Source organism: Salvia splendens, chromosome 1 (genome assembly GCF_004379255.2).
Source record: "Salvia splendens isolate huo1 chromosome 1, SspV2, whole genome shotgun sequence".
Classification (NCBI taxonomy): domain Eukaryota; kingdom Viridiplantae; phylum Streptophyta; class Magnoliopsida; order Lamiales; family Lamiaceae; genus Salvia; species Salvia splendens.
The window spans coordinates 21,052,024-21,079,565 of record NC_056032.1 but is presented as its reverse complement, the minus strand read 5'-3'; the positions used below and the strand labels follow the sequence as shown (position 1 = coordinate 21,079,565).

Sequence of the window (27,542 nt, the reverse complement as noted above, 5' to 3'; positions counted from 1 at the left end):
ACATTTTGAAAAATTGAGCTTTAAAATTACGTTTATTCGAATTTAGCCAAACAAGGTTCACATAACAAGATTTTTGAGCCAAAAAATGAGGGGGAAATTGCATTACACATAACAGGGTTTTCCCTCCAAAATGATTGAGTGGGAAAAAATTGAAAAGCACATAACAGAGTTCTCCCATCAAAATAAAAGGGGAGAAATTTGAAATTTGAATTTTACTGACGCAAAACTTTGTTACAAGTTTCTATAAATACCAAATCCAATAAAACACATTCATCTTCACCAGGTTATTATTTCTCTCTCTACAATCTTGCTGCTTCTCTTCGATTTAAAAGTATCTTATTTTCTCTCTCTACAATGTTAATATTTGTCTTTAATATACTAATCATTTTATATTTTGCAGATATTTAAGGTGATTCCTTCCTAATCAAATTATTTACTCTTTCTTTTTTATTTTTGATATGCTCGGATTTTGCACTGTTTTAAGTCCTTTATTTGGTCCATTTTGAGTGTCAATTTTGCATTACATGTCCACATTTTACATATTTTATCCATTTTGGTATTTTGATGCGTTTTGTGAGAAATGATAGAGCCTAAAAAGATAGCAGAAAGTCGAAGATGGATATCTGAAGTATTCAAGCCAGCCAGCGGTCCGCTGCACCTCAGCTAGCGACCGTTGGCTGCCATCGACTGTTGCCCCTGTAGCGGTCCGCTTCGGAAAATAGAGCTGAAAAGAAGCACATGCCCAGCGACCGTTGATTTAGATCCAGTAGGTACAAAGTGATTGCCAGCGACCGCTAAAACAAGTATACCCTTTTATGGTTTGATGTTTCTTGATGTTTATTACTAATGCATTGATTATTTTATATTTTGCTGGTGGCTTTTTCTAATCTACTTCTTTTATCTGCATTTTTTTAGTTTCATCAGCTTCATCTTTTTAGTTTGTTATTTCCGTTTTGTTATATGGTACAAAAGAATAAGAAATAGATGAACATTCTCTTATAGCTACGATTTGCAGAAAGTTGGAAAAAACGTTGCACACAATAATCTGAAAAAAAAACTACACATAGCAAAAGGTGTAAAAGATGTTGGGAGTTAAAAAGAGAATGAATCATTCATGATGGGATACGAACTAAACAACTAAACAATAATTGCGAGCCCAATAGCAGTGACGGCCCATCAGCCCAAAACCCAAGAAAGAGTATCAGTTCGGCACAACCAAAGAGTTCGGTCACAGCCTATAGCTCGGTAGCATCAGTTCGGCACAACCAAAGAGTTCGGTCACAGCCTATAGCTCGGTAAAAGCCGACCAATCGAGCTCAACTCTCAGATCGGCAAAAGCTGATCGGCAAAGTTCAGCAGTTCGGTCTCAGTATTCGACCGAACAAGGAGATAGTGGACCCATGCAGGATCTCCACGACCTCCATTACACCCACGATCTATTTAGTGGTATTAAGCAGTTATCAACCCCACTACCAGGGCTGCAAACCACGATCTTAGTTCGAATGTATAAATAGAACTTAGATCAGATAGACAGGGTTAAGGTCTCTAGATTCTGAATCTGATATAGCAAATCAGCATTGTAATCTGTAAGAGATCAAGCAATACAAATTTGCCCTCTATTCTTCCCGTGGACGTAGATTTACCTCAGTAAATCGAACCACGTAATTTTCAGTGTTGTGATCTTAATTTATTACTTGCATTTATTCCCATCAAAAATTCGCCACATCATCACTGGCGCCGTCTGTGGGAAACAGAGAACCAAAACTGTGATAAAAGCGAGTTTTTGATCCTCTTCCACCAAAAAATGCATACCAGATCACATAATACCCATACTTCCGTCCGTGATGAACGTGAGGAAGCTAGTCCAGCCCGTAGGTCTGGAAAACAGTCTCGGGAGAAATCTGCCTCCAGTTCTCACGGTGAAAGAACAAACCACTCAAAAAGTCATCGCACCGAGCCTCCCCAGCAGCTCGCTTTGAATGAGGCTGTCAAGTTGTTCTTGGCTGAGAAGCAGGATGAGTTCTTAACATTCCTGCAAAAGAGCCAGAAGCCGGAGAAGAAAACGGCGGATTCTCCCTCCCCCTCCAGACATGAAAGTCACTACCGCAGTAGTGTCGTATCTTCCAGGAGAAAGCATCCTCACCACCGATATGTTCCTTCTCCTCCTTGTTACCGAAATCACAGGAGAACTCCATCTCCACCATACCGTAGAGATGTCGGATTCGCTATGTATGGAGCGCTGAAGACTCCATTTTCGGATGATATCACCAGAACTCCGTTGCCCCAGAATTACCGAACCCCGTCAGTGACTTATGACGGGTTGGTGGATCCTCATGATTTCCTGGGACGCTATCAGTATAATATGGCGAACCAGGGTCTCAATGAGGTTCATATGTGTAAGCTGTTTCCCGAGCTGCTCATCGGGAACGCAAGAAGGTGGTTTGATAGCCTCCCTCAAGGCAGCATTAGATCTTACAGAGATCTAATGGATGCTTTTCATAGGAGGTTCTTCCAGAAAGCTGAAACCCGGATCACTTCGGCTCAGCTGCTTTCTATACGTCAAGGTCGCGATGAAAAGATTAGCGACTTCATGACAAGATTCCACAAGGAATGCCTACAAGTAGATGATCTCAATGATCTACTTGTCATTTCGGCATTCCAAAATGGAATTCTGCCAGGAGCTCTCTACAGAAAGCTCGTTGAATGCAGTCCGCAAACAGCTCAAGAGATGTGGGACATTGCGGACCAGTTTTCTCGTGCTGATGAGGCAGACCGTCGAAAACGGTCTTTAGACAGCTCTTCCAGATGAGACAAGAGGAAGCCCGATCATAGCGATCAGGGACATCCTCGCCGAACTCCTTTTGAAAGAATTCAAAGGGCACCGGTACAAGACAGATTGGGACCACGTCTCAATCCTGAGAAACCACCCGCTCAGTTCGTACCATTGAACAAGTCGAGAGCGGAAATTTTCGAACTGCATTCTGATATGTTCGAAAAACCAAAGTCGATGACGAAATCGGCCACGCGCCGAAGTCAGGATAAATATTGCTCCTTCCATCAAGACCACGGTCACGATACCGAGGAGTGCCGAAATTTGGCAGCAGATATTGATGTTCTTGTGAAAGCAGGGACGTTAAAAAAATACCAAAGCAAGCCGCCGAAAAAGAATAAGAAACAGAGAAGTGCGAACTGCGCTCCTCAGGATCCTAAAAGGCAACAGGATCCCGAAGACGATGACGAGCCGCAATATGATGGAGTGATCCAGACTATTGACGCTCTCCCAGCCGGGAAGACTAAATCGTCTCTAAAATCAGAGCGCAGAGGCTTCAATCGAGAGGAGCCAACACATAAAAGGCTGAAGAAGGAGGAAGTAATTACATTTTCAGATGCAGATCCCGTCCCGGCCATTTCTCCTCATCAAGACGCTATTGTCATTCAAGCTGGAGTGGCAAACAAACTGATCCACAGAGTGTTTGTGGATACAGGAGCGTCGGTTAGCATTCTTTTTAAAGAATGTTTTGATAAACTGGAAGTGGATCCAGCTCGGCTCAGTCCGGCCCCAATTCCTCTGAAAAGTTTCGCCCAGGAGGACACCCGCCCTGAAGGTATTATCAGCCTTCCGATTACGGTAGGAAGAGCGCCTACTAGCTCCAGTACGGTGATCGAGTTTTTTGTGGTAAAAGCTCGATCCCCGTATAACATTATACTGGGAAGAGACTGGCTCAACACAGTTCGGGCCATTTGCTCTACTTATCACCTCACAATCAAGATCCCCACTAAAGGAGGGATAGCAGTCATCCGAGGTGATCAAAAGAGAGCAAAAGAATGTCTGCAGATTGCGCTTAAAAGTGCCGAACAATCAGATCGGCACCATCAAGCATAGCAATCACAGCAGCCGGAGTCAGAGGCAGGCGAAATGAACGAAGTCACACCGGAGCCGAACTCACGACCAGTTCAGTTATACGAAGACGATCCATCCAGAACGGTCAAGATCGGTTTCGCGGGAACACCTCTACTCCGGGAAAAGACCATCCAGCTCCTCAAAGAGTACAAAGATGTCTTTGCGTGGTCTCCGTTGGACATGACTGGAGTGTCTCCCGAGGTAATTACACATCGGTTAAATATTGATCCTTCAGTCCGGCCTATAAAACAGAAGCAAAGACTCTTTGCGGCAGAAAGAAATCAAGTCATCCATGACGAAGTCCGCCAATTACTGAAAGCGGATGTATTATTTGAAGTAAAATATCCTTCTTGGGTGGCCAATCCTGTGATGATCAAGAAAAAAGAAGGAGGATGGCGGATGTGCATAGATTTTGCGGATCTAAATAAGCACTGTCCTAAAGATTGCTACCCCCTTCCCAACATAGATAAAAAAGTAGAAGCTCTGATAGGCTTCGAAATTTTCTGTTTTCTTGATTTGTATAAAGGATACCACCAAGTTTTAATGGATGAGAATGATGCTTCAAAAACGGCTTTCATTACTGACTTCGGTATTTTTGCTTATAAAAAGATGCCATTTGGTTTAAAGAATGTCGGAGCCACATATCAAAGGATGGTAGATAAGCTATTTCGGCACCTGATCGGAAAAGAGGTTGAAGTATATGTTGACGACATAGTTGTTAAAAGCAGAAGCACTTCGGAGTACGAAAACAATCTCAAATCCACTCTCGACGTGCTCAAAAAAGCCAACCTCAAACTCAATCCCCAAAAATGTACCTTTTTGGTAGATTCGGGAAAATTTCTGGGTTGTTGGGTTTCAAAGGAAGGACTCAAGGCAAATCCCCTAAAGGTTCAAGTTGTTCAGAACATGGCAATGCCGAAGTCCATACATGATGTGCAAAGGCTAACTGGATGTCTAGCCGCACTGAATAGATTCCTTTCCCAAGCAGCCGAAAAGCAAATGCCGTTCTTCAATGTTTTGAAGAAGGCACCAAAGTTTGAGTGGGGAGCCGAACAGAAAAAGGCTTTTGACGAACTCAAAAGTTATTTAACCGAACTTCCTACTCTCTCTGCTCCAACAGATGCCGAAGTGATATTCTTATATTTAGCAGCATCAGATCAAACCATTAGCGCGGTGCTTGTACGAGAAGAAGGCCCAAAACAGCGTCCTATCTACTTTACAAGCCGAGCATTAAGAGGTCCCGAAACAAGGTATCAACCTCTGGAAAAAATTGCTCTGGCATTAGTAAATGCAGCAAGGAGACTGCGGCCATATTTCTATGCTCACAAAGTGTGCGTCTTAACCGATCTTCCACTTCGGCAAGTTTTGACTAAGCCCGAAGCATCGGGCAGAATTGCCAAGTGGGCCATAGAGTTGGGAGAACATTCAATAGAATATCTACCTCGGAAAGCCATCAAGGGACAAGCCTTGGCAGATTTTCTTGTAGAGGCAAAGTTCGATCAGGCAATCCCTATTATTGCCGAACAGAAAAATCCTACCAATGACGAACTAACACAGCCCCAGAAACCCGAAGTAGAGCCGCCGGACTGTTGGATTGGATTCGTAGATGGAGCTTCGAATAAGACAGGAAGTGGAGCTGGTATTCTACTTATCGCTCCCGACGGACACGAAGTAACTTATTCACTTCGGTTCTTATTCCCAACCACTAATAACGAAGCCGAATACGAAGCCCTTCTTGCCGGACTTCAGTTAGCGCAACATCTACTTGTCAAATCTCTCAAAATTCATTGTGATTCACAAGTCATAGTGAATCACATGCTGGGTACAAGTGAAGCCCGTGGTGAAAGGATGAAAAAATACTTGGACAAAGCGCAAAGTATTAGCCGAAATTTCTCTTATTTTCGGATAATCCACATTCCCAGAGCGGGAAATAGCCGAGCAGATACTTTAAGTAAGTTGGCCTCATATCCGAGCTCAAAGGTGGAGGAATTACCGCACAGAAGCATTGATGAAGCTGAAGTACACTCAGTAACCAGTTCACCAAACTGGATGACGCCAATATTAAAGTATCTAGATCAAGGACAACTGCCCGAGGATAAGAGAGAAGCAAGGAAAATCACATGCCGAGCACTTCGGTATGAACTTCATGAAGGAGTCCTATATAGAAAGTCCTACCTTCAACCGTTATTGCGATGTGTAGGACCAGAAGAGACGGATTACATCCTTAGAGAAGTTCATGAAGGATCTTGCGGTAGCCACATCGGAGCTAGAGCATTAGCTAAAAAAGTTCTGAGATGGGGATATTATTGGCCAACTTTGGTACAAGAAGCAGTACAGCTAGTTAAGAAATGTACGAAATGCCAAATCAATGCAAATATCCCAAGGACGCCGCAGACTGATCTATGTGCTATGCAAAGCCCTTGGCCTTTTATGCAATGGGGCATAGACATAGTAGGACCACTACCACAAGCTCCCCGGCAAATGAAATTCTTGATCGTTGCCGTGGATTACTTCACAAAATGGGTGGAGGCTGAACCATTAGCTACGATAACAAGCTCAAAGGCATTAGATTTTGTCTGGAAGAACATAGTTTGCCGATTTGGCATACCCCATATCCTCATTTCGGATAATGGGACTCAGTTTACTGACAAAACATTCAAGAATTGGTGCCAAGAGTTGAATATTCAACAGCGGTTCACTTCGGTCTCTCACCCACAAGCAAACGGACAAACGGAAGTAACAAACCGTATTTTGGTGAAAGGATTAAAAGCTCGGTTAGAACAAGCCAAAGGACAATGGTAGAAAATCTTCCTCAAGTCCTATGGTCTTACCGAACTACACCAAAAACCTCCAACGGTGAAACTCCGTACAGTCTAGTGTACGGCACTGAAGCCGTAATTCCGGTTGAGATCGGCATACCCAGCCCCCGAACTCTTAATTTCTCAACAGAACTGAATGACGACGGACTGAGAGCCGAACTAGATCTTGCCGAAGAAAGAAGAGAATTGGCCTTCATAAAAGAAGCCAAGTACAAGGAGCGAGTAACCCGGTATTATAACCAAAGGGTGAAAAAGCTGCAGTTTCAAGTGGGAGATCTCGTATTGAGAAACAATGAAGTAAGCCGAGCAGAAAAGCTGGGCAAACTTGAACCCACCTGGGAAGGTCCGTATCGGGTGTCAGAAGTCCTGGGAAAAGGGTCTTATAAATTAACCCACATGTCAGGAGAACAAGTACCCCGAACATGGCATATTTCCAACCTCAAGAAGTTCTATTTGTAAGAGACAAGGTCCGGTCAGTCTTGTGTCTAGTTCGGTCCTAGGGTTATGTGCTTTCTTATTTTTATTGTTCTTGTGTCTAGTTCGGTCCTAGGGTTATGTGCGTCTCTTATAAATGTTACTGAGGTATGTTGTTCCTTAAAGGCTGATCCCCTTTTTTTGGATCATGTATTAAAGACAATTGTGAGTCCAAGCTTCTAAGGAAGATACAAGATTCCACAATTCAGCTTAAGAAACAAGCAATTCGTCTGAAACGAACTGCAATAAGCCGGAAACCACTCCGGTTAACTAGGGAAAGTCCAATCCAAGCGATAAAACTCGCCAAATAAGGACACTAACTAAGTCCGGTCAAAGAAGAGTTTACTTCATAAGACCGAGGACGAGTACAGGGAAAGTCCAATCCAAGCGATAAAACTCGCCAAATAAGGACACTAACTCAGTCCGGTCAAAGAAGAGTTTACTTCATAAGACCGAGGACGAGTACAGGGAAAGTCCAATCCAAGCGATAAAACTCGCCAAATAAGGACACTAACTCAGTCCGGTCAAAGAAGAGTTTACTTCATAAGACCGAGGACGAGTACAATAAATGAAATAAAAAATCGCTGAACGGTAAATACGCAGTGATAGAAGCGAAAGGAAAAAATTTCATTTACTAAGTCTTGTTGGGCATACAATTCCGCTGCCCTACGAGAATGCGTTACACCATTACAAAGGACTACTCTACTGTCTACGGTTGCTAAAGTTGAGCCACCTATCCAAAAAGTCCTCATGATGCTGAGTTCGGGCGTTCCGAGCAGTTGAAGAATCAGTAGGTGGACGAGATGCTCTGATCGACCTACCGCCTCTTCTCTGAGTCCGGGAAGTTCTAGCACCTCGGCGGCGAAGAGTCTCTTCACGAAGCATTCGCTGATCTTGCTCACTCATATTCACCACTCCTCTACGAACTTCAGGGCGTTCTTGTCTTGACGTTTCCGGTTGCTCCTGAGTCCGTTGCTGACTTGGAGTAGGTTCTTGTCTTGACGTTTCCGGTTGCTCCTGAGTCCTTTGCTGACTTGGAGTACGTTCTTGTCTTGACGTTTCCGGTTGCTCCTGAGTCCGGTGCTGATTTGGAGTAGAAGTTTGAGTAAGTGGATCCGAGGTTTGAGTTGGAGCGTGAGCGTCTGTTAGCGGGAAACGGCTAAGGAATCTCTCAATCGCGGGACGCCGGGAAAGAATGATGTCGTACAGAGAAGCCAAGCGCCGCAATGATTTCACAACTTGTTGGCAAGCCGAGCTCTCCAGCACATTGTTCTTCCGGAGTACATGAAGCTTCTCCCACAGTTCATCAACTTGATTCTGAACTTCGGATATAGTCATTCCCCCGCGCCCGCTGATGAAGTCTTCATATGCAGTCCTCTCAGCGATGACAGTATTTAGCTCGGCCTCTAGATCTCTCCTTATGGACTCTAAGTCCTTATTGTTGGACTCCAGCTCCACTAAACGAGCCAAGAGTTCATCATACTTCGTCTGGTCATCTATAGCTTTTTTCTCAGCTTCATTTAAAGCCGAAGAGTATAGCCGCTTCCAGTGAAGTACCTCCAGCTCCTTAGAGTAAAGAATACGAAGCAGCTATGTCAGTTCGGCATTTCAGTTTACCGAGCAGGCAGTAAACCACAATAGGAGTAAAAGAGATTAAGAAAAGCTATAAAGAAGACACGAGTGTAGAAAGAAGAATTTTTTTCATTCACAAGAAAAAATTTACACAAGGAGGGCTTCAAGGCCATTTTACAAATAGAAAGAAGGAAACTAAACTAAGAGAAGGGAGACGAAATCATACTTCGCCAGTTTCGTCTCCGGCTTCCCTGTGGGTTTCAGCTTCTTTCTCCTTGTCGACCTCGGTCTTAGCCTCGGCCTCCCTCCTCCCTCCCTCCTGCTCGGTGCCTCCATCGCCGATCTGCTGCACATCTTGCTCGGCGTGCCCGTCGCCGGTCTGCTGATCCTTCTGCTCGGTCTCCTTGCCGGCCTCATTTTCCTGCTCACCCTCTTCTTTGAAAATTGAAGCGGGTGAAACAGGCCCCAAGGAGGCAAAGATGGCCTCCATGTTCTCGTCACGGTCAGCACGGCAATTACGGACTCGCTCAGCAGAAAGCAGGACCGAGGAAGACGCAAGCTCCTCAAGGAGCGGCAGACTCTGGAGACGCGCTGCAATCTCTCGGCCATACAGCGGCAAGACGACTTCGGGTTCTTGCTCAGCATTATCGGTCATCAATTTCAGCAGATCGCCGATAAGGGCCGAAAATTGATTGCTCAAAAAGAGTTTCTCCGTGTAAACACGGAGAGCCTCCCCCTGAGCAACCACGGCAGCAGCCTCCCTCTGTTTCGACTGCTCTCTCTGGATGATGAGCTGGTTTTTGGCACGCTGGGCTTCATCCTGAGCCGAGATCCTAGCGGCCCTTGCCTCCTCAAAGTCTGCCCGAGCCTGTTCGGCCTGGTGACGAGCAGCATTCAAATTCCTCTGCATCTCATCATAATCGCTGGACGCTTTAGAGAGTTCAACTGTGACGAGCTTGCAGAGCATATTGTTCCTCTGAAAATGGAAAAAGGAAAAAAGTCAACAGAGGGGCCACAAAAAATATAGGAAAGAAGCAAAACCAGAAAATCAAGAAGGAAATTCACCTCCACAAAATCCTTTGGCCATAAAAAGGGCTCAGAGATATGTTCCGAAGTGGCCGCAACCGCTCCGGATCCACAACCCCCCAGGACAATGTCTCTCTGTGGCGCTTTTGGGGGTTTCTGAGTCTTCGCCTTCCCCTTTGCCGAAGTCGATTCCGGCTTTTTTGGATCCGAAGACTGACTCGAAGAGGTCTTCTGCCTCTTCGGATTCTTCTCGGCATCAGACGCCGAGCTGGTGGCTCTCTGTTTCTCCGGCTCCTTGGATTCGGAGGATTTGCGACCTAGCCTGCTTAGCATGTTCACTGCCAAAAAGCGAGAAAACAAAGTTAGTTTTCGCCGCTAAAGCAGTAAAGCATAAAAAAGAAATCCTCACCCTCAGTCTCTTCGTCCGAAGACGAGGAATCGAACACGAAGTCACCCTTGACGAGCTCAGATTCCGAATACTGTTTCCTAATCATGGGAATCTTATTGAGCTCGCCCTCGAGCTCGTCCAACGGTTCTACCCGAGGATGAGGAATTACGGACTTCGGCCCTCTCCAGGAAAAGTCCGGAGCCGCTGTCCTATTGTAAAAAAAGAAACGATTTTGCCACTTCGGCCATTTGGTTTTACAGAATGCTCTGAAGGGCTGTAAAGGGATCAAGTAAAACCAGGATCCCTTTCTCTTAAACTGAAAGAAATTAAGGATTGCCCTCAGAGACAGATCCTTTTCTAGTCTACGCAGCTCGGCAGCAAAGGCCGATAAGTGCCTCCAAGAATTTGGAGTCACCTGACCTAAAGGAAGTTGAAAAAAATCAAGAAGCTCTACAAAGGCAGGGGGAAGAGGGAAACGAAGCCCGCATTCTAAGCAGGCTTCGTAAACGGTGGCATAACCCTCCGGCGGCGAGTTAGCCCTATGAATGTCGTCGGGAATCACCACTAACCCCCCAGGAAGAAAATATTTTCCGTGTAAGGATATCACAGTATCCTTACTCAAAATGCTGTGAAAATATTCTACCGTCTTCTCCCCGGACCTTTTCCGGCCAGAAGACCCCTTACCCCCCTTCCTACCACTACCTGATTCAGAAACAGATTCAGAAGAAGAAGACATGATTCTTACTCTTTGATGGTCGAAAGTCTCTGAAGAAATTCTTGAAGAAGCGGAAGAAAATTTTACGAAAAAGAGAGAGAATACAGAAGAAATAATCGCAAAAGTATTCCAATGATGAAGAGAGGAAATATTTATCAGATTCGCAAAGGCATTTCAAATTCGTCGCATCGTTTCAAATCCCACTTTTTCTGGATTCTCTGGCCGGATTTGCTGTCGCATTTAATGCAGACACGTGCAGAGCACGTCCCCTGACGTCGGCCTCCCCCTTACACTTATCCAAAACGCCGAAGTGATTCACTTCGCTTTTCGGGGGGGGGGTGGTGATGGGATACGAACTAAACAACTAAACAATAATTGCGAGCCCAATAGCAGTGACGGCCCATCAGCCCAAAACCCAAGAAAGAGTATCAGTTCGGCACAACCAAAGAGTTCGGTCACAGCCTATAGCTCGGTAGCATCAGTTCGGCACAACCAAAGAGTTCGGTCACAGCCTATAGCTCGGTAAAAGCCGACCAATCGAGCTCAACTCTCAGATCGGCAAAAGCTGATCGGCAAAGTTCAGCAGTTCGGTCTCAGTATTCGACCGAACAAGGAGATAGTGGACCCATGCAGGATCTCCACGACCTCCATTACACCCACGATCTATTTAGTGGTATTAAGCAGTTATCAACCCCACTACCAGGGCTGCAAACCACGATCTTAGTTCGAATGTATAAATAGAACTTAGATCAGATAGACAGGGTTAAGGTCTCTAGATTCTGAATCTGATATAGCAAATCAGCATTGTAATCTGTAAGAGATCAAGCAATACAAATTTGCCCTCTATTCTTCCCGTGGACGTAGATTTACCTCAGTAAATCGAACCACGTAATTTTCAGTGTTGTGATCTTAATTTATTACTTGCATTTATTCCCATCAAAAATTCGCCAAATCATCCATTCAAGATGGAATTTATTTGTTCTAACTGAAGAAGATGATCATAATGATTCTACAACATACAGATGATCAAGTAAGATACTTTCATAAACCAAAATCACCTTTTCACCTTAATATTTGATAGTTTTGTACTAGAATTAATAAATGAAATTTAATCAAGTTAAACAAAAATTTGATGACATTGTCATCAGAAAGTTGATGTGTGTTAGAAAAGAGACAGAAAGTTGATGTTATGTTAGAAAAGAGACAGAAAGTTGATATATAATAATGTATCTACTCATAAAATTGTATGACATGTAATATGTTCTCTATTGTGCTTCTTTGATACTACTCTCTTTAATTGTGTATACATTATCTCTATTGTCTTGACATTAATATAAGCATAATGATATTCATTTGTATTATCGATCATTATTATGCTATTTATATTAAAATATTCTTTTTTTGCAAACTATTAATATCGATTATATCATGCAGAAACCAAGTGATTATAAAAGGGTAGGAAGAAGAAGGAAAACGCTGACCTCCAAGGAAGAAGCAATACAATATCAAGTATTGGGTTTACCCGAATCCGATCCAATACCTGGTATTGCAGGGTATTGGATACCCAATACCCAATTTTATGGGATTGGGTAATTAAATTTAAGATAGTTCAGATATTTGGTAACCCGATTTATTGTTTAGACTATTTTTTTAATACTTATTTAGACTATTTTTTAATATCCGATTAGTTTTTGACTTTTGAGTTATATTGTTGATTGTTTCTATATTTGATTTGATGCGTAATAACATTTACATATTGCATAATCTATCTATCTATACATATATAAAAGGCGAGTTTTGGCATTAATTTGAATATTTAGAAATTATGGACATAAAGTTAATTGTTTATAAATTTGAATATTTATAAAATATGTCATAATGAATATAGAGGTTAGAAAAACGGTTCAACCATAAAAAATAATTATAAATGGGCATTGATAATTTAGCTATAGATATTAGTTTATAAAATGGGGGTTACGAGTCCTAAAATCAGCTACAAATTTTGGGCTGCAATCTACAAAATAATTATAATAAATGTAACTGTCATTTGGATTTGATAGGTCCTATATAATTCAAACATTTAAGAGGACAATGATTTACAAACCTAGCAATCATGTGTGAAGTCCTAAAAACCACGCCTCTCCGTCTCGTAAGATATAATTCTGGACAAATATTAAATGGTATTTCATGGAAGGTGAACGCACAGGATAGGGTATTTGTAACTGCGAACTATAGCAACAATATGTCATTTGTCATACTTTAAAAAAAACAGTAAAGTAAATTAATGTGGTTTAAATAGGAATATGTCATTAATCCTTACAACAATTGCAGCAATATATGTCATTTGTCATATACAAATGCAAATTAGGCGTTTAAATTGGAGTTATAAATCCATAATCCTAAAAATAAAATCATTTTTTTTACTTTACAATACAACATAATAACTATATTAATGGCCATTGATGTTAGAGTAAAGGCCAAAATTGGTCCTGAACATATAGCCATTTTACGATTTTGGTCCTAAACATTATCTTTTGGATTTTTTGGTCCTGCACATATGGACATTTGATCATTTTGGTCCTCCGTCAATATTTCCGTTAAAAACTAACGGTCAACATTATCTTTTGGATTTTTTGGTCCTGCACATATGGACATTTGATCATTTTGGTCCTGCACATATGGAATTTTGATCATTTTGGTCCTCCGTCAACATTTTCGTTAAAAACTAACGGTCAACGGCCAATTTTTGACTAAAACAATGGGTTGAGTCGGGTCGTGTTTGGGTCGGGTTTGGGTTACACGTTAAGAAAAAAATAATATTTTCTTAAAATCTAAGCATAATATTCTTAAAAAATTAATTAATATTTTTTAATTAATAAAATTAAAGTATAGATTTTATTAAAAATAATTTTTAATTATTTAATTTTATTATATAGATTTAATATTAGTATACTTTAATTTTATTATTTTGATTAAAAAATGATTATTTTAATTTGGTAATTTTTTATTTTATCGTGTAATATCATGTTTAAATCGTATAATAACATCATGTTTTAGTCGTTATAATATTTTTAATCAACAAAAATAACTAAAAATTAAAGTTTTATAATTTTTTAATTAATAAAAATAATTATTTTTTTTCTTAACGTGTAACCCAAACACGACCCGACCCAACCCATTGTTTTAGTCAAAAATCGGCCGTTGACCGTTAGTTTTTAACGAAAATATTGACGGAGGACCAAAATGATCAAAATTCCATATGTGCAGGACCAAAATGATCAAATATCCATATGTGCAGGACCAAAAAATCCAAAAGATAATGTTGACCGTTAGTTTTTAATGAAAATATTGACGGAGGACCAAAATGATCAAATTTCCATATGTGCAGGACCAAAATGATCAAATGTCCATATGTGCAGGACCAAAAAATCCAAAAGATAATGTTTATGACCAAAATCGTAAAATGACTATATGTTCAGGATCAATTTTGGCCTTTACTCTTGATGTTATAAATAATGGCTAATGTTCAACACACGACTCTATAAATACAAGACCAAAAACTTAACTCAAAATCATTAGCGGTTGGGTTAGCCTATCCATAGTGTAGTCGCTTGATGCTCAACGACGTCACCACCGGTCCGCTCGAGAATGATCACCTCAAGTGACATGCGGAATCAAGGAAGAGTCTCAAACATGCAGAAACGAGGAACCGAATGATCTCATGAAGAAAGGATCTACGGTGGGGAAACAAATCTGAAGAAAATAACGGTGGTGGTGGCCAGGGGCGGACACACGTTGACAGAGGGTAGGGCTCAAGCCCTTACCCAATTTTTTTTATTTTATATTTTCAAATTTTTTAAAATTTTAAAAAATTATGTTAAGCCCTTACTAAATAATGCTATTGAAGAACAAATTATTTTGAGATGAATAACTATAAGGGGCTGAAAATTAAAGAGAGAAGAAGTAAGAATATGTAGAGAAAATTGTAACAATGGCGTTGAAAGAAAGCATAAGGAAGAAGATGAGTTTAAATGACTTAATTAATATAAAAGTAAGCCAACTTTGACTTATTTTAAAAAGAGAACGTATTTTTTAAAAGCGCTACTTGTCACTTTTTAAAGTGGACACGTTTTTTTTATTAAAATTTAAGTAAAAGAAGTGTAAATTTTAGTGGCACCCGTTTATATGATTTTAAAAAATTAAAGAAGAGACACAGAAGGGTTTTCTTTCTGAAGTTTACAGAGGCAGCGCACGGCGATACAGAAACGGACAACGGTGCTACTTTGTAAAAGGAGGGTTTGAGTCTTTGTAAAAGGAGGGTTATAGATATAAACTAATATTGTACTTCAATCGTTATTGCTTAGGTTGGCCGTAGAGGCTGTAAAGCTTCTTTAAAAAAAAGCATCGGGATGAATTTTCTTCTCCAAGTGAACCCATTGTTGAAGCAATGAAAAATCAGCCCCGAAGAGAAGTCGAGTTGAACTTGAATGATATTGTTGGTGATCCGGGAAAACGCAAGCCAATTGAAGAGTTCGATGTTTCAATTCGTGATAGAGTACGAAGAGAGTACTTGAATAAGGGCCCCCAATTGGACATAAGTATGAAAAAAAGAAATATGGTATTCAAGAAAGAAGTTTTCAAAATAATTGATTTAAAAGGTATACATGGCTAGAGTATAGTGTATCAAAGGATGCAACTTTTTGCTTTTGGTGCTACCTTTTCAAGAAATCATATAAAGGAGGTCGACAATCAGATGATGCTTTTACAAAGACAGGTTGTAGCAACTGGAAAAATGCATTAGAAAGATCCAATTATCATGTTGGAGACGTGAATAGTTGTCATAATAATGCTAGAATTCAGTTCGAAGCTTTTCAAGATCAAAGGAACAGTGTGGCAAGTATATTACGGTCAAATACCTGTGAGATGGAAGTTGCATATCGCATTCGGTTGACAGTCTCATTGAATGTGACTCGATTTCTCTTAAAGCGGGGATTATCTTTTCGTGGACATGATGAGTCAAGTAGTTCTTCAAATCGAGGTAATTTTCTTGAGTTGCTTCTATGGTTTAGTGAACTTAACGATGTTGTATCCAAAACTTTGTTTGCAAATTCTCCTGCTAACAATCAAATGAAATCACCACGAATTCAAAAGGAATTAGCAAATGCTTGTGCTTCTGAGGTCACACTTGCCATAGTTAATGATATTGGAGATAAAGTTTTCACTCTTTTGGTTGATGAGGCTCGAGACGTTTCAATGAAGGAGCAATGGGAGTTGTTTGAAGATATGTGAATAACGAAGGATATGTGATTGAGCGATTTATCGGGATCGTGCATGTAACTGACACTTCCTCTCATACTTTGAAATGGGCTATTGATGATTTATTGGTGAAGCATAATTTATCTCTATCTAAAGTGAGAGGGCAAGGATACGATGGAGCTTCTAATATGAGGGGTGAGTTTAGTGGATTGAAATCCTTAATATTGCAAGAAAATCCATATGCCATGTACATTCATTGTTTCTCTCATCAACTCCAATTAATTATTGTTACGGTTGCTAAGGGTATCAGAGTTGTGAAGGATGTTTTTAGCTATGTCTCCATGATTATGAATATGGTCGGGGTATCTTGTAAGAGAAAAGACTAACTTAGGCAGTTGCAACATGACAAATTAGTTGAAAACTTAATGATGGAGAAGTCATAAGTGGAAGAGGTAAAAATCAAGAAACTAGTTTGGTAAGGTCTGGAGATACTCGTTGGGGCTCACATTACTTTACATTGCTTCGTTTATGCTCTATGTGGTCTTCGGTTGAGAAAGTGTTGGAAGTTGTACGTGACGATGCTAATATTCCCATTCATGTCTTCTATACATATATTTTTTTTTATCATAATTTATGTTATTGTGGTTGCAATGTCAAGGTTGTTGATTTAACTATACAAGAGATGGATAATCGATTTTCTGAAGCTAGCACCGAGTTGCTAGGATGCATAGCATGTCTTGATCCAAGAAATTTTTTCTCTCGATTCAATGATGATCAAGTAATCCGTCTTGCTACTTTATATCACGAGGACTTCTCTGCAAATGATTGTTCACGTCTTCCACTTCAACTTGGTAATTTTATTGCTAATGTACGATGTGATCCTCAATTTGTTGCCTTAAGCAACTTAGGAGACGTTTCTACGGAAATGGTCAAAAGTGGTAAGCATTTGGTTTTTCCTTGGTATATCGGATTATTGAGTTGGCATTGGTTTTACCTGTAGCTACTGCTTCTGTTGAGAGAGCATTTTCTGCAATGAAGACTATCAAGACTGACTTGCAAAATCGGATGGGAGATTAGTGGATGAATGATAGTTTAATTGTGTACATTGAGAAGGACCTGTTTTCAACGATTGATAATGAAAAAATCATGCAACGTTTTCAATCGATGAGAACACGTAGAATTCAGTTGCCACCGCTTTAGATGTAAAACCGCAGCTATGACATGTTCTTTTTATTAGATATATTTTGGACTATTTCGTATTAAATATATATGCATTTTACAGTTGTTACGGTTTTTATATTGTATAATTTATATATATATATATATATATATATTATGTTTAACCGTGAAAAAATATATAGTGAAGTCCAGCCCTTATAGTCAATTTTTTCTGCGTCCGCCTCTGGTGGTGGCAGTGCAGAGGTAGAAGCCATGAGAGAAATGTGAGTGAGGGCTGGTGGCAACGAGCTCTACCTATCTATGAAAAAAGGGTGGCAGGTTGGATTGGCAGTGGAGAGAGAGCTTTGAGAAATAGATGAGATGCAGAAATTGAGGAAGTTCTATTTAGTTTTGAAATTTGAGATTTTATTTTTTCAAAATGAGACGGATTAAATAAGTTATAATAATTTGTATGAATTAGTATGCAAACCTTCACACTATAGTGAATTAGATTTTCATAATATGAAACAAAATTGATATTTATTGTTATCATATTAATTTTTGTTAATATTTATATTTATTTATTGCCTGATTCATCATTTTTTTATTGTTCACAACTTTGACATTTTAACCATTATAAATTTTGAGAAAATTATTTCGTATGTATGGTATTTTAGTATTGAACGATATATGTTATGGTTGCTCCATTTAATAAATCAAATAATAATCTAATTAACATATGTGTTATTATTATTTGTATTGTAAACTCATTTAATCTTATGTTTTTAGTTGTCTAATAAAGTGTTAAATATTTTTTTATTTTTAAAGTTGATATAACTATATCTTTTTTATATTTTTTATTAATCCACAATATGATATTAACACGAGAAAAATAAAATGGATCGTGCAACACACGGGCGTGATACTAGTTCCAATAAAGACAAAGATAATTGATCATTTTAAAATAATTAATGCGACCCATTTTTGTAGTTTTATACGATAAAATATATGTCATATTAAAGATATTAATATAATATCAATTTGAATTTTTATTAGTTATTTACATATATAAAGAAACGAGTATTTGGGTACCAGATTCGTTTGGTTTGGATACCTGGAGTGGGTATTGGGATACCCAAAAATATATCGGGTCAGGTATCTGGTAGGTATTTTATACGATTTTCGGGTTTGGGTACCCGGTTTTTTCGGGTCAGGTACCCATAGATACCCGTATTCCCACCCCTACTGAAGAGTATTAAATTTCTATTTATTAGTACTATTTATTTTTGTTTCTGTCCTTTTACTTTAGAAGATGGAGGTTTGCTTGAAAATTTTCATTTTTAGAGTTGTCTGATGAATTCCCAAAACAAAACAGTGGACGACTGTAATTAGATGTTGTTGGTTTTAGATTAACTATGATACAAAGATATACTAACTGGGCGTAATACAACCCAATGAAGAATGGAGAAACTAAACGGAAATAAACTGAATTGAAATAACAAATTAGAAACTATAAACCGTAGATATAATTTATAAGCCGAGTCGAGGAGTCCTCTTTCCGCAAGACGAGATACGCCCCGGTAGTGCTCTCGATTTGGCGTGTTGCCCCCAAAGATAAAACGACTTCGTCTCTAAAGCAGCAGCACCGCTAGCAGCAGAGTTCCGGCGAACGGGAGTAAGGCGGGGGCAGAGCTTCGACGGGAAGATTATGCAGAGAGGGAGAGAGCGTGTATGTAAGAATGCTTGTGTATGTTCTATATAGAATGCAATGGATGCATGCCTATTTATAGGCCAAGTCCACCCGCAGGGGCATTGATGGAGTCAACAGCCATTATGTGTGCCATGATGGCTTGACTGTAACCGCCGAGGGATACTGACTGGTGCACTAACCATTAGGAGCTGAAGAGACACGACGCATCTGGACACACTACACGACGGGATACACCATGGACCGTCGGGGTCCAGCGGGGACCTTTTGTCTCCCGTTATGCGTCGGGGTCTAGCGGGGGACATGACGTGGACCAGGGCCACCATGAGTCGGGGTCGGAAGGGGATAGCGTGGAGTTTGAGGTAGTCTAAAAAGAACAAGCGGGGCTTGAACCAGGCTCAACGACCAGCTCTAAAGAGCAGCCCAAAGACCACCCAAAGACCAATTGCCAAGATCTAAGATCCAAGGCACAAGGCACACGGTGCCCGGTGCACGAGGCATGGGTCACGGTGCGCGGCTCGTGGGCGGGCGGGCGCCGGCGCGAGCGCTGTTGGCTCTGTCACCCATCTTATTCCACGATAATTATTACACATAATAATTCATCTTATTAAATACTTCATCAAAGAAGTTTATCATCCCCGATGTGGAATAATTAACACTCGATTAATTAATCCCTTGGTTTTTCTCATAGCACATTTCTAGCTTTATTGTGACCAACTTTAATATATTATTTCTCACTCACCGGGAATCGGATTTGAGAAAATGAATATACTACGGTCATCTACTCGGAACGTAGATCGACGCTATTGCATTTAATTTCACAAAATTAAATGTCTTGTAACATTTATTATTAGTCAAAGTCGTTTGACCAAGCACGATTCCAATAATCCCCCACATGAGTGGAAATTGCCAAATGCATATATATGCAGACACATGCTCCACCCTCAAGAGGTATGTAAGCATAAGGATAGATAGTTTTTGGATTTGAACCATCCATAGTCAACACCATCAGATACAAAGGCGGACTAGTAGCGCGATAATTTGAACTATTCCTCCACGGCGCGCACCGAGACAATGATGTTAACACTTAAAAACCTCAACCTCATCCGTTCTCACGTTTTGTGTCCATTTCAGGCCTTGGACACCACTTTGGATTCATAAGTGTATTGTTTGAAGCGGCCCCACTTCACACTTACATAGGTGATTCCTCGTTAAATATCTTGCCATACTTGGTCTCCTTGAGAACTTCATCTCAACGAGATCCTTTAGGGATAATTAAAAGTCATAGACTTAACCTCACCACTAGGCAAGTTTTTCAACACTCTATTGCTCTCTAGGGAATAGATATATATGAGTGTTTCACACGAACTCTCATAGCTTAGTTTTCCCATTGAACCAAGTTCTTGGAATCTCCAGTCATCATGGTTGGGTTACCACTATGACAATTCTCTAGTTTGTGGATTTTAAACTCATTCCCTCTAACAATTTATTCATTTGATCACGATTTAACCATACGGTTAGCGGATTCGCTAGATTACCCAATGACTTCACATAGTCAAATATAATCACCTCTGTTGTGATCAAATGTCTCATGGTATTATGTTATCGACGAATATGTCGAGACTTACCATTGTAAAGCCATTATTTGCCCTTCCTATAGCAGCTTAGCTATCACAATGAATCAACACTGGAGGTACTGGCTTAGACCACCATAGAATATCATCAAGGAATTTCTTAAGCCACTCGGCTTCCTCACTAGCTTTATCTAAAGCTATGAATTCTAATTTCATGGTTGATCGGGCTATACATGTCTGTTTCGTGGATTTCCACGAGACAATACCCCCCAATAGTAAAGACATATCCACTTATTCAAAGTGAGTCTTTGTTATCGGATATCCAGTTCGCATCACAGTACCCTTCAAGTACCGGGGCGTATATCGAGAATTATAGCCCATGATTTTGAGTATATTTCAAGTACCTCAAAACTCTTACAAGAGCTTTCCAATGCTCCTTGCTTGAATTGCTCATGTAACGACTCAACTTGTTCACTACGCACCCAATGACCTGTGCATAATCTTCTTGTGCAACAAGCTCGCCCTTGTTCTTGCTCAAGTGAACATTGATCTCTATAGGTGTCTCAGCCGACATGCCTTCATAGGCGTTGAATCTCTTTAGTACTTTCTCAACATAATAAGATTGTGTCAAGATGATTCCTTTAAATTAGAATTTTTCATTCCAAAAATCACATCGACTAGACCCATATCCTTCATGTCAAAATTTATCTTTAACATGGTTTTCGTATAGTTAATCACTTAGGTGTTACTACCCATGATTAACATATCATCAACGTAGAGACACACTATAACGTATCCATTATCAGTGTTCTTAATGTAGACACATTTGTCACATTCGTTGATTTTAAATTCATTTGATAACACCACACTATCTAATTTCAAGCAACAACGCTCGTTTCAATCCATAGAAGGACTTAACCAGTTTGCAAACCTTTCTCTCTTGTCCAGGTACTACAAAACCTTCAGGTTGTTCCATATAGATTTCATCTTAAGTCACCATTTATACTTATTAACTGTTCCGACGACCTTAAACTTGTTTTTAAGGACTCATTTGCATCCTAAAGGTTTAGCACCTTCGAGTAGATAAACCAACACCTAAGTGTGGTTTAGCAAAATTGAATCAATTTTGCTTTGAACAGTTTCTCTTTAATGCAGCCCGTCTGGGCCAGCAAAGGCTACTTTTATCGATGTTAGTTCTTCATCCAACATAAAAGCAATATAGTAAGGACCAACTGTCTTTGGTGTACTGACCCTACTACCACGTCTTAGTATTGTATCATTTGGATCGGGCCTTGTTCGCTTGTGCGATTCTGGCTCTTCATCCGCTGATTCAGAACTAGTGGCTTCATCCTCAATTCTCATCTCAGAATTGGATGCAACATTTTCCTTGTCTTTGCGAGGAAATATATTTTTCAAGAAATATTACATTTCTTGACTCGATTGTTATTCCTACGGCCGCAGTCGATATTTCAGACTTGTAGATAGCAAATCGATAAGCACTCCTATTAAGTGCATACCCAATAAAGATGCAATCAACCGTGTTAGGACCGATTGTAACTTCTTTCGGCAGAGGAACCATCACCTTTGTCAAACACCCCCACACTTTGAGGTATTTGTAGGATGACTTCCTTCTCTTGCACAACTCATAAGGAGTAACATCCTTACTTTTGAGTGGGATTTTATTTAGGATGTAGTTGGCTGTCAAAACAGTTTCCCCCACATGTTCTGGGGCATCCCTGAACTAATCAGTAACGCATTTATCATCTATTTAAGAATTCAGTTTCTTGCGTTCTGTAGCACCAATAGATTGTGGTGAATATGGTGCAACCGTATGAAGAATTATACCACTTGTGTTGCATAATTCCTCAAACGGGGCTACGCATTCACCTCCTCTATCACTTTGAATCATTTTGATTTACAATCCAAGTGGATTCCCGACTTCGTTCTTATAATATTTGAACACTTCAATTGCTTCATCTTTACTTCTTAAAAAATAAAGATAGCAACATCTTGTGCAATCATCTATGAACGTGATAAAGTATTTTATACAACTTCTAATTTACACAAATTTTAAATCACATACATCAATGTGAATTTTTAAGGGTTTCATGTTTCGTTCAATAGAATGAAACGATAATCTAGTCATTTTCGCCTCAAGACAAGTCTCACATTTGTTTTGGGTATTGACTTCTTTTGTCTTTAGTAAATCCAAGTTTACTAAACTTTTATAGCATTATGATTCACATGTCCTAATCTATAATAGCCGGTTACATAACATTTTCCGATGAGCTTTCCAAACTTATACACAAAGAACTTATCAGACTCAAATACAAGTTTAAACTCCTATTTACAATTATTGATCCAGAAACTATGTTCTTGCGTATGTCTGGGACATGTAGCATTTTCTTAGAGTGATTGTCACGTTGGACGTCATCTTGAGGACCACATCTCCAAAGTCGACACATTTGGACAAGGCTTGGTTCCCCATGTTGAGCTTCCTCCCCTCAACAGTCTTGCAAGTGTAGAACTTACTTCTATCGGCACACACGTGGGCAGTGACGCCCCGCGTCGATATATCAACCACATTTGTTCTCGACGTGGTTGACTTCTTCAGTTACCACGACGGCTATGTTGCCTTTGGCATGTTTGATAAATTTGGCTCCACCAAGCTTCTTGGTTGGTGGCTTCATCTTTCTCCCGACATCTGAACGGGAGACAAATGTCTCCCCATGTCTCCCAACGAACGGGAAACCGACGGGTGCAAAATTTGTCCCGATATCTCACATGGGCTGTAAGGGTGCAAAATGTCTACTAACATTTCCCAAGACATGGATGGGAGCCAATGTCTCCCGACGAACAGGAGACCAACAGGTGCAAAATTTGCTCCCGATATTTCCCACGGCACAGATGTGTGCCATACATCTCCCGACATATTCTAAGGCACTAACGGGAGTGAAATGTCTCCCCATGTCTCCCGACGAACGGGAGACGTCCCTTGAGACCAATGGGACACGCCCAACGACCCTATCCATGGGAACGACGGGAGACGTCTCATAGGACTTACCGACCCTTCACATTCACGAGGTCTCTCCCCCACATTGGAGTCAGTCATGTTGATCCCAAAGGCATCAACTCTCGTGTTGGACCTGGCCACTCAATCCATTGGTCAGAGCATCGGCGAACGGGAGTAAGGCGGGGGCAGAGCTTCCACAGGAAGATTCTGCAGAGAGGGAGAGAGCGTGTATGCAAGAATGCTTGTGTATGTTCTGTATAGAATGCAATGGATGCGTGCCTATTTGTAGGCCAAGTCCACTCGCAGGGGCATTGATGGAGTCAACAGCCATTATGTGTACCATGATGGCTTGACTGTAACCGCCGGGGGTTACTGACTGGTGCACTAGCCATTGGGAGCTGAAGAGACATGACGCATCTGGACACACTACACGACGGGATACGCCATGGACCGTTGGGGTCCATCTGGGACCTTTTGTCTCTCGTTATGCGTCGGGGTCCAGCGAGGACCTTTTGTCCCCCGTTATGCGTCGGGGTCCAGCGGGGACATGACGTGGACCAGGACCACCATGAGTTGGGGTCGGTCGGGGATAGCGTGGAGTTTGAGGTGGTCTAAAAAGAACAAGCGGGGCTTGAACCACGCTCAACGACCTGCTCTAAAGAGCAGCCCAAAGACCACCCAAAGACCAATTGCCAAGATCCAAGATCCAAGGCACACGGCGCCCGGTGCACGGGGCACAGGTCACGGTGCGCGGCTTGCGGCTCGCGGGCAGGCGGCGGTGCGAGCGCGTGTTGGCTCTGTCACCCATTTTATTCCACGATAATTATTACACATAATAATTCATCTTATTAAATACTTCATCAAAGAAGTTTATCATCCCCGATGTGGAATAATTAACACTCAGTTAATTAATCCCTTAGTTTTTCTCATAACTCATTTCTAGCTTTATTGTGACCAACTTTAATATATTATTTCTCACTCACCGGGAATCGGATTTGAGAAAATGAATATACTACGGTCATCTACTTGGAACGTAGATCGACGCTATTGCATTTAATTTCACAAAATTAAATGTCTTGTAACATTTATTATTAGTCAAAGTCGTTTGACCAAGCACGATTCCAACAGATGTGTGACTACAAGTGCAAGTTTAAGAGCAATGTCACATTTGATGACTGCAATGCTCGAGCGAGAGATGTTGTGGGATGACATATTGGTTCTATGACATGGAGGAAGAGAAATGAGAGAAATAGGTGAAGAAGATGATCACACGGAATTTTATTTTTAAGTATTTTAGTTATTTAAATTATTTAATCAAAATTACAACTGTCACATAAACTTTAATTTGCCACATCAGTTTTGATTTTTCAATTTGTGAAAAAACTAGAAAACTCTAAAGTTCAGGGGAAAATTCAGAAAATTGTGAAAACAAGCAAATAACCCTTATTTTTAAGTGCTAAAAACCTATTAAGTCATAACGCCCTATAAATAGGGGCATTAACATGAAGATCATCATCCACTATCCATCACTGACTCACATCTCTCAGTTTCGGCACCACCTTTCACTTCTGCCATGCCTCAAGTTCCAAACCCAAGCCTTTAGCCACCTGCCGAAGGAGATGTCAATTAGCCCTTTCATTCCAGCCGACGTAGCAATTCCAGCAGCAGTTCCACCGTTTAGAAGCAAAGACATTCTGTTTATTCACTTTCATTTTCCATTTCAGTTTAGTTCTTATTCTAGTCTAGTTTCCAGATTTCCTTTAGTCGGCCGAAAAAGGCAGCTTTTCCTAATCATGTGGAGGCACAACCACTTCAGCTAAAAGAACCATTGCACACACCCGCACCAAATATGATCTTTACTTCACAATCACAAGTTTCTATATGACAAAGATTGCAACATCACCCAACAACAACAAATTAAGGAAAAATGCCAAAGATTTATGCAAGTTTCAACTGAGGTTTTAAACCCCTATTGGGCCGAGCTCAAACCCGTCCATATACGACCTACTTCTAAGAATCCTACTTTTAAATTATTACTAGAGTAAAGATCAATTTTGATCCTACACATATGACCAAAATACGAATTTGGTCCAAAATATTAACATTGTGAAAAGTAGGTCCATAACAAATGAAATTCTCGCCGAAGTGGTCCTTTTTTTATGGTTCCTTCAAAAAACTAACGGTCATGCCACTGTGCAATTAACGTTGACCGTTAGTTTTTTGATGGAACCGAAAAAAAGACTGTTTCAGCAACATTTTCATTTGTTATGGACCTATTTTTCAAAAAGTGAATGTTTTGGGTCAAATTCGTATTTTAGTCATATGTTTAGAACCAAAATTGACCTTTACTCTTATTCCGCCATATTTTGTACCTAGTTTTAATTTTTTTTTCTGCCATAATTATTAATACTCCCTCCGTCCTAAATATAAAACACTTGTTTTTCTGCACTAGATTTTATGTAGTGTTGTTTTGTAAGTTAATGAAGAGAATAAAGTAAGAGAGATGAAAAAGCAAGATAATGTTGTTTACATTTGAGGAAAAATTTTATTTTTAATGGGATAATCCAAAAAAGAAAACGTTTCATTTTTTTGGGATTGAGGAAATAATATATATTTATGATATGCTAGCCTTACATGTTGGGAGACAGATTAGAAATGAACCGATATAGAATTCCAATTTTATTTGTGTTTGGTTTCAGTGAAATGAAACTTGTTTATGCCCATCGTCCGGTTGGTTTGAATGATTTTGTGTGTTATGGTATCTCTTAATTTTTTTTAATATTAAAAATTTGTATTTAATTATAAAAAGCAATTTTGAAAAAAAATAATACTAAGTTTTATGATAAAAATTAGGTTTGTTAATTAGTTATTTCGTGCATTTCAAGTGTGACAGAATTTGAATGAATCTTACACTATATTGAGTAAGCCTTTTATAAATAATTTCCATAATCCAACATTATAAATTTGTTGTGAGATATCGGTGTTGCACACTATGAGCATCCGCAACGGTGGTCTCCGTAGCGAGATGGCTCGTCCCGAATGGAAGATATGTCGGCGGGACGCCGTTGCATGCCTCTCGCTGCAGAGAGCCGCCCGCCGTGGAGACCACGACTCCGTCTGTGGAGACATTGCACCTAGCACATGTGGCGTGGTATGGAGTGAGCGGTGACACATACTCACCCCCTAGCGAGTGGACGTCGTTTTGACCATTAGATTTTTTATTTTTTAAAAAAATTAGAAACATTCAAAAAAAATTTAAAAAAATCACCGAAAATATAAAAAAATTCACTTCCCCAAATATTACCGTTTTCTCAATTTTCAATTATGTTTTTCATTTTTTTAACCTCCAATTCATCAAAAAATCATCTATAGATTCATCAAAAACAAAAATCACACTAAACTCTCTTTCTTTAATTTTCTCTACACATTTTCATAACCAATTATGCAAAATGTGTATGACGAACAACCATCATCCAACCGGAGCTGGAGCTAGTGGAGCACGCCGACGCAGGATTACTCGGCAGAAGATTACCCGGCACCGGGCGATGGACAACTTGTCCGGATCACGGCCTCCAACTTAGTTTGTCTACCGACCTTATCTGGTACACAATTACACATGGCGCATCAATTGGGTGGACGACCGACCCGATGCCCAACTATGACCCGACTCAATCGTTGTCCTAACTTCCAGAGGGAAACACTCAAATTAGACGATGTTCCAGAGTTCAATGTTCGCTCTGTATTCCACGGTCGAGACGGATAAATTATTCGAAGTGTGGGTTATCGTTTCAAAAGATTTGATGAGGGAACCAACTAAATCGGGAAGAAGTTTGGGGAACGGGTCACCGACCTCTACAACGCCAAGCTGGCGGATGGAACTGTTCAACACAATATGAAGATGCTTCGCATGCATTTCAGGCGATCAAGTGAAGATATCC

At 40.3% G+C, this 27,542-nt stretch overlaps 1 protein-coding gene across 1 annotated transcript; it reads left to right on the top strand.

Annotated features, from left to right (window-relative positions):
* The first annotated feature begins 15,342 nt into the window (after positions 1-15,342).
* LOC121747843 (zinc finger MYM-type protein 1-like) lies at positions 15,343-16,184 on the top strand. Its single transcript, XM_042142014.1, has 2 exons — positions 15,343-15,513; positions 15,621-16,184. The coding sequence occupies exons 1-2, from the start codon at positions 15,343-15,345 to the stop codon at positions 16,182-16,184; spliced, it is 735 nt and encodes a 244-aa protein (XP_041997948.1).
* Positions 16,185-27,542: the final 11,358 nt, after the last annotated feature.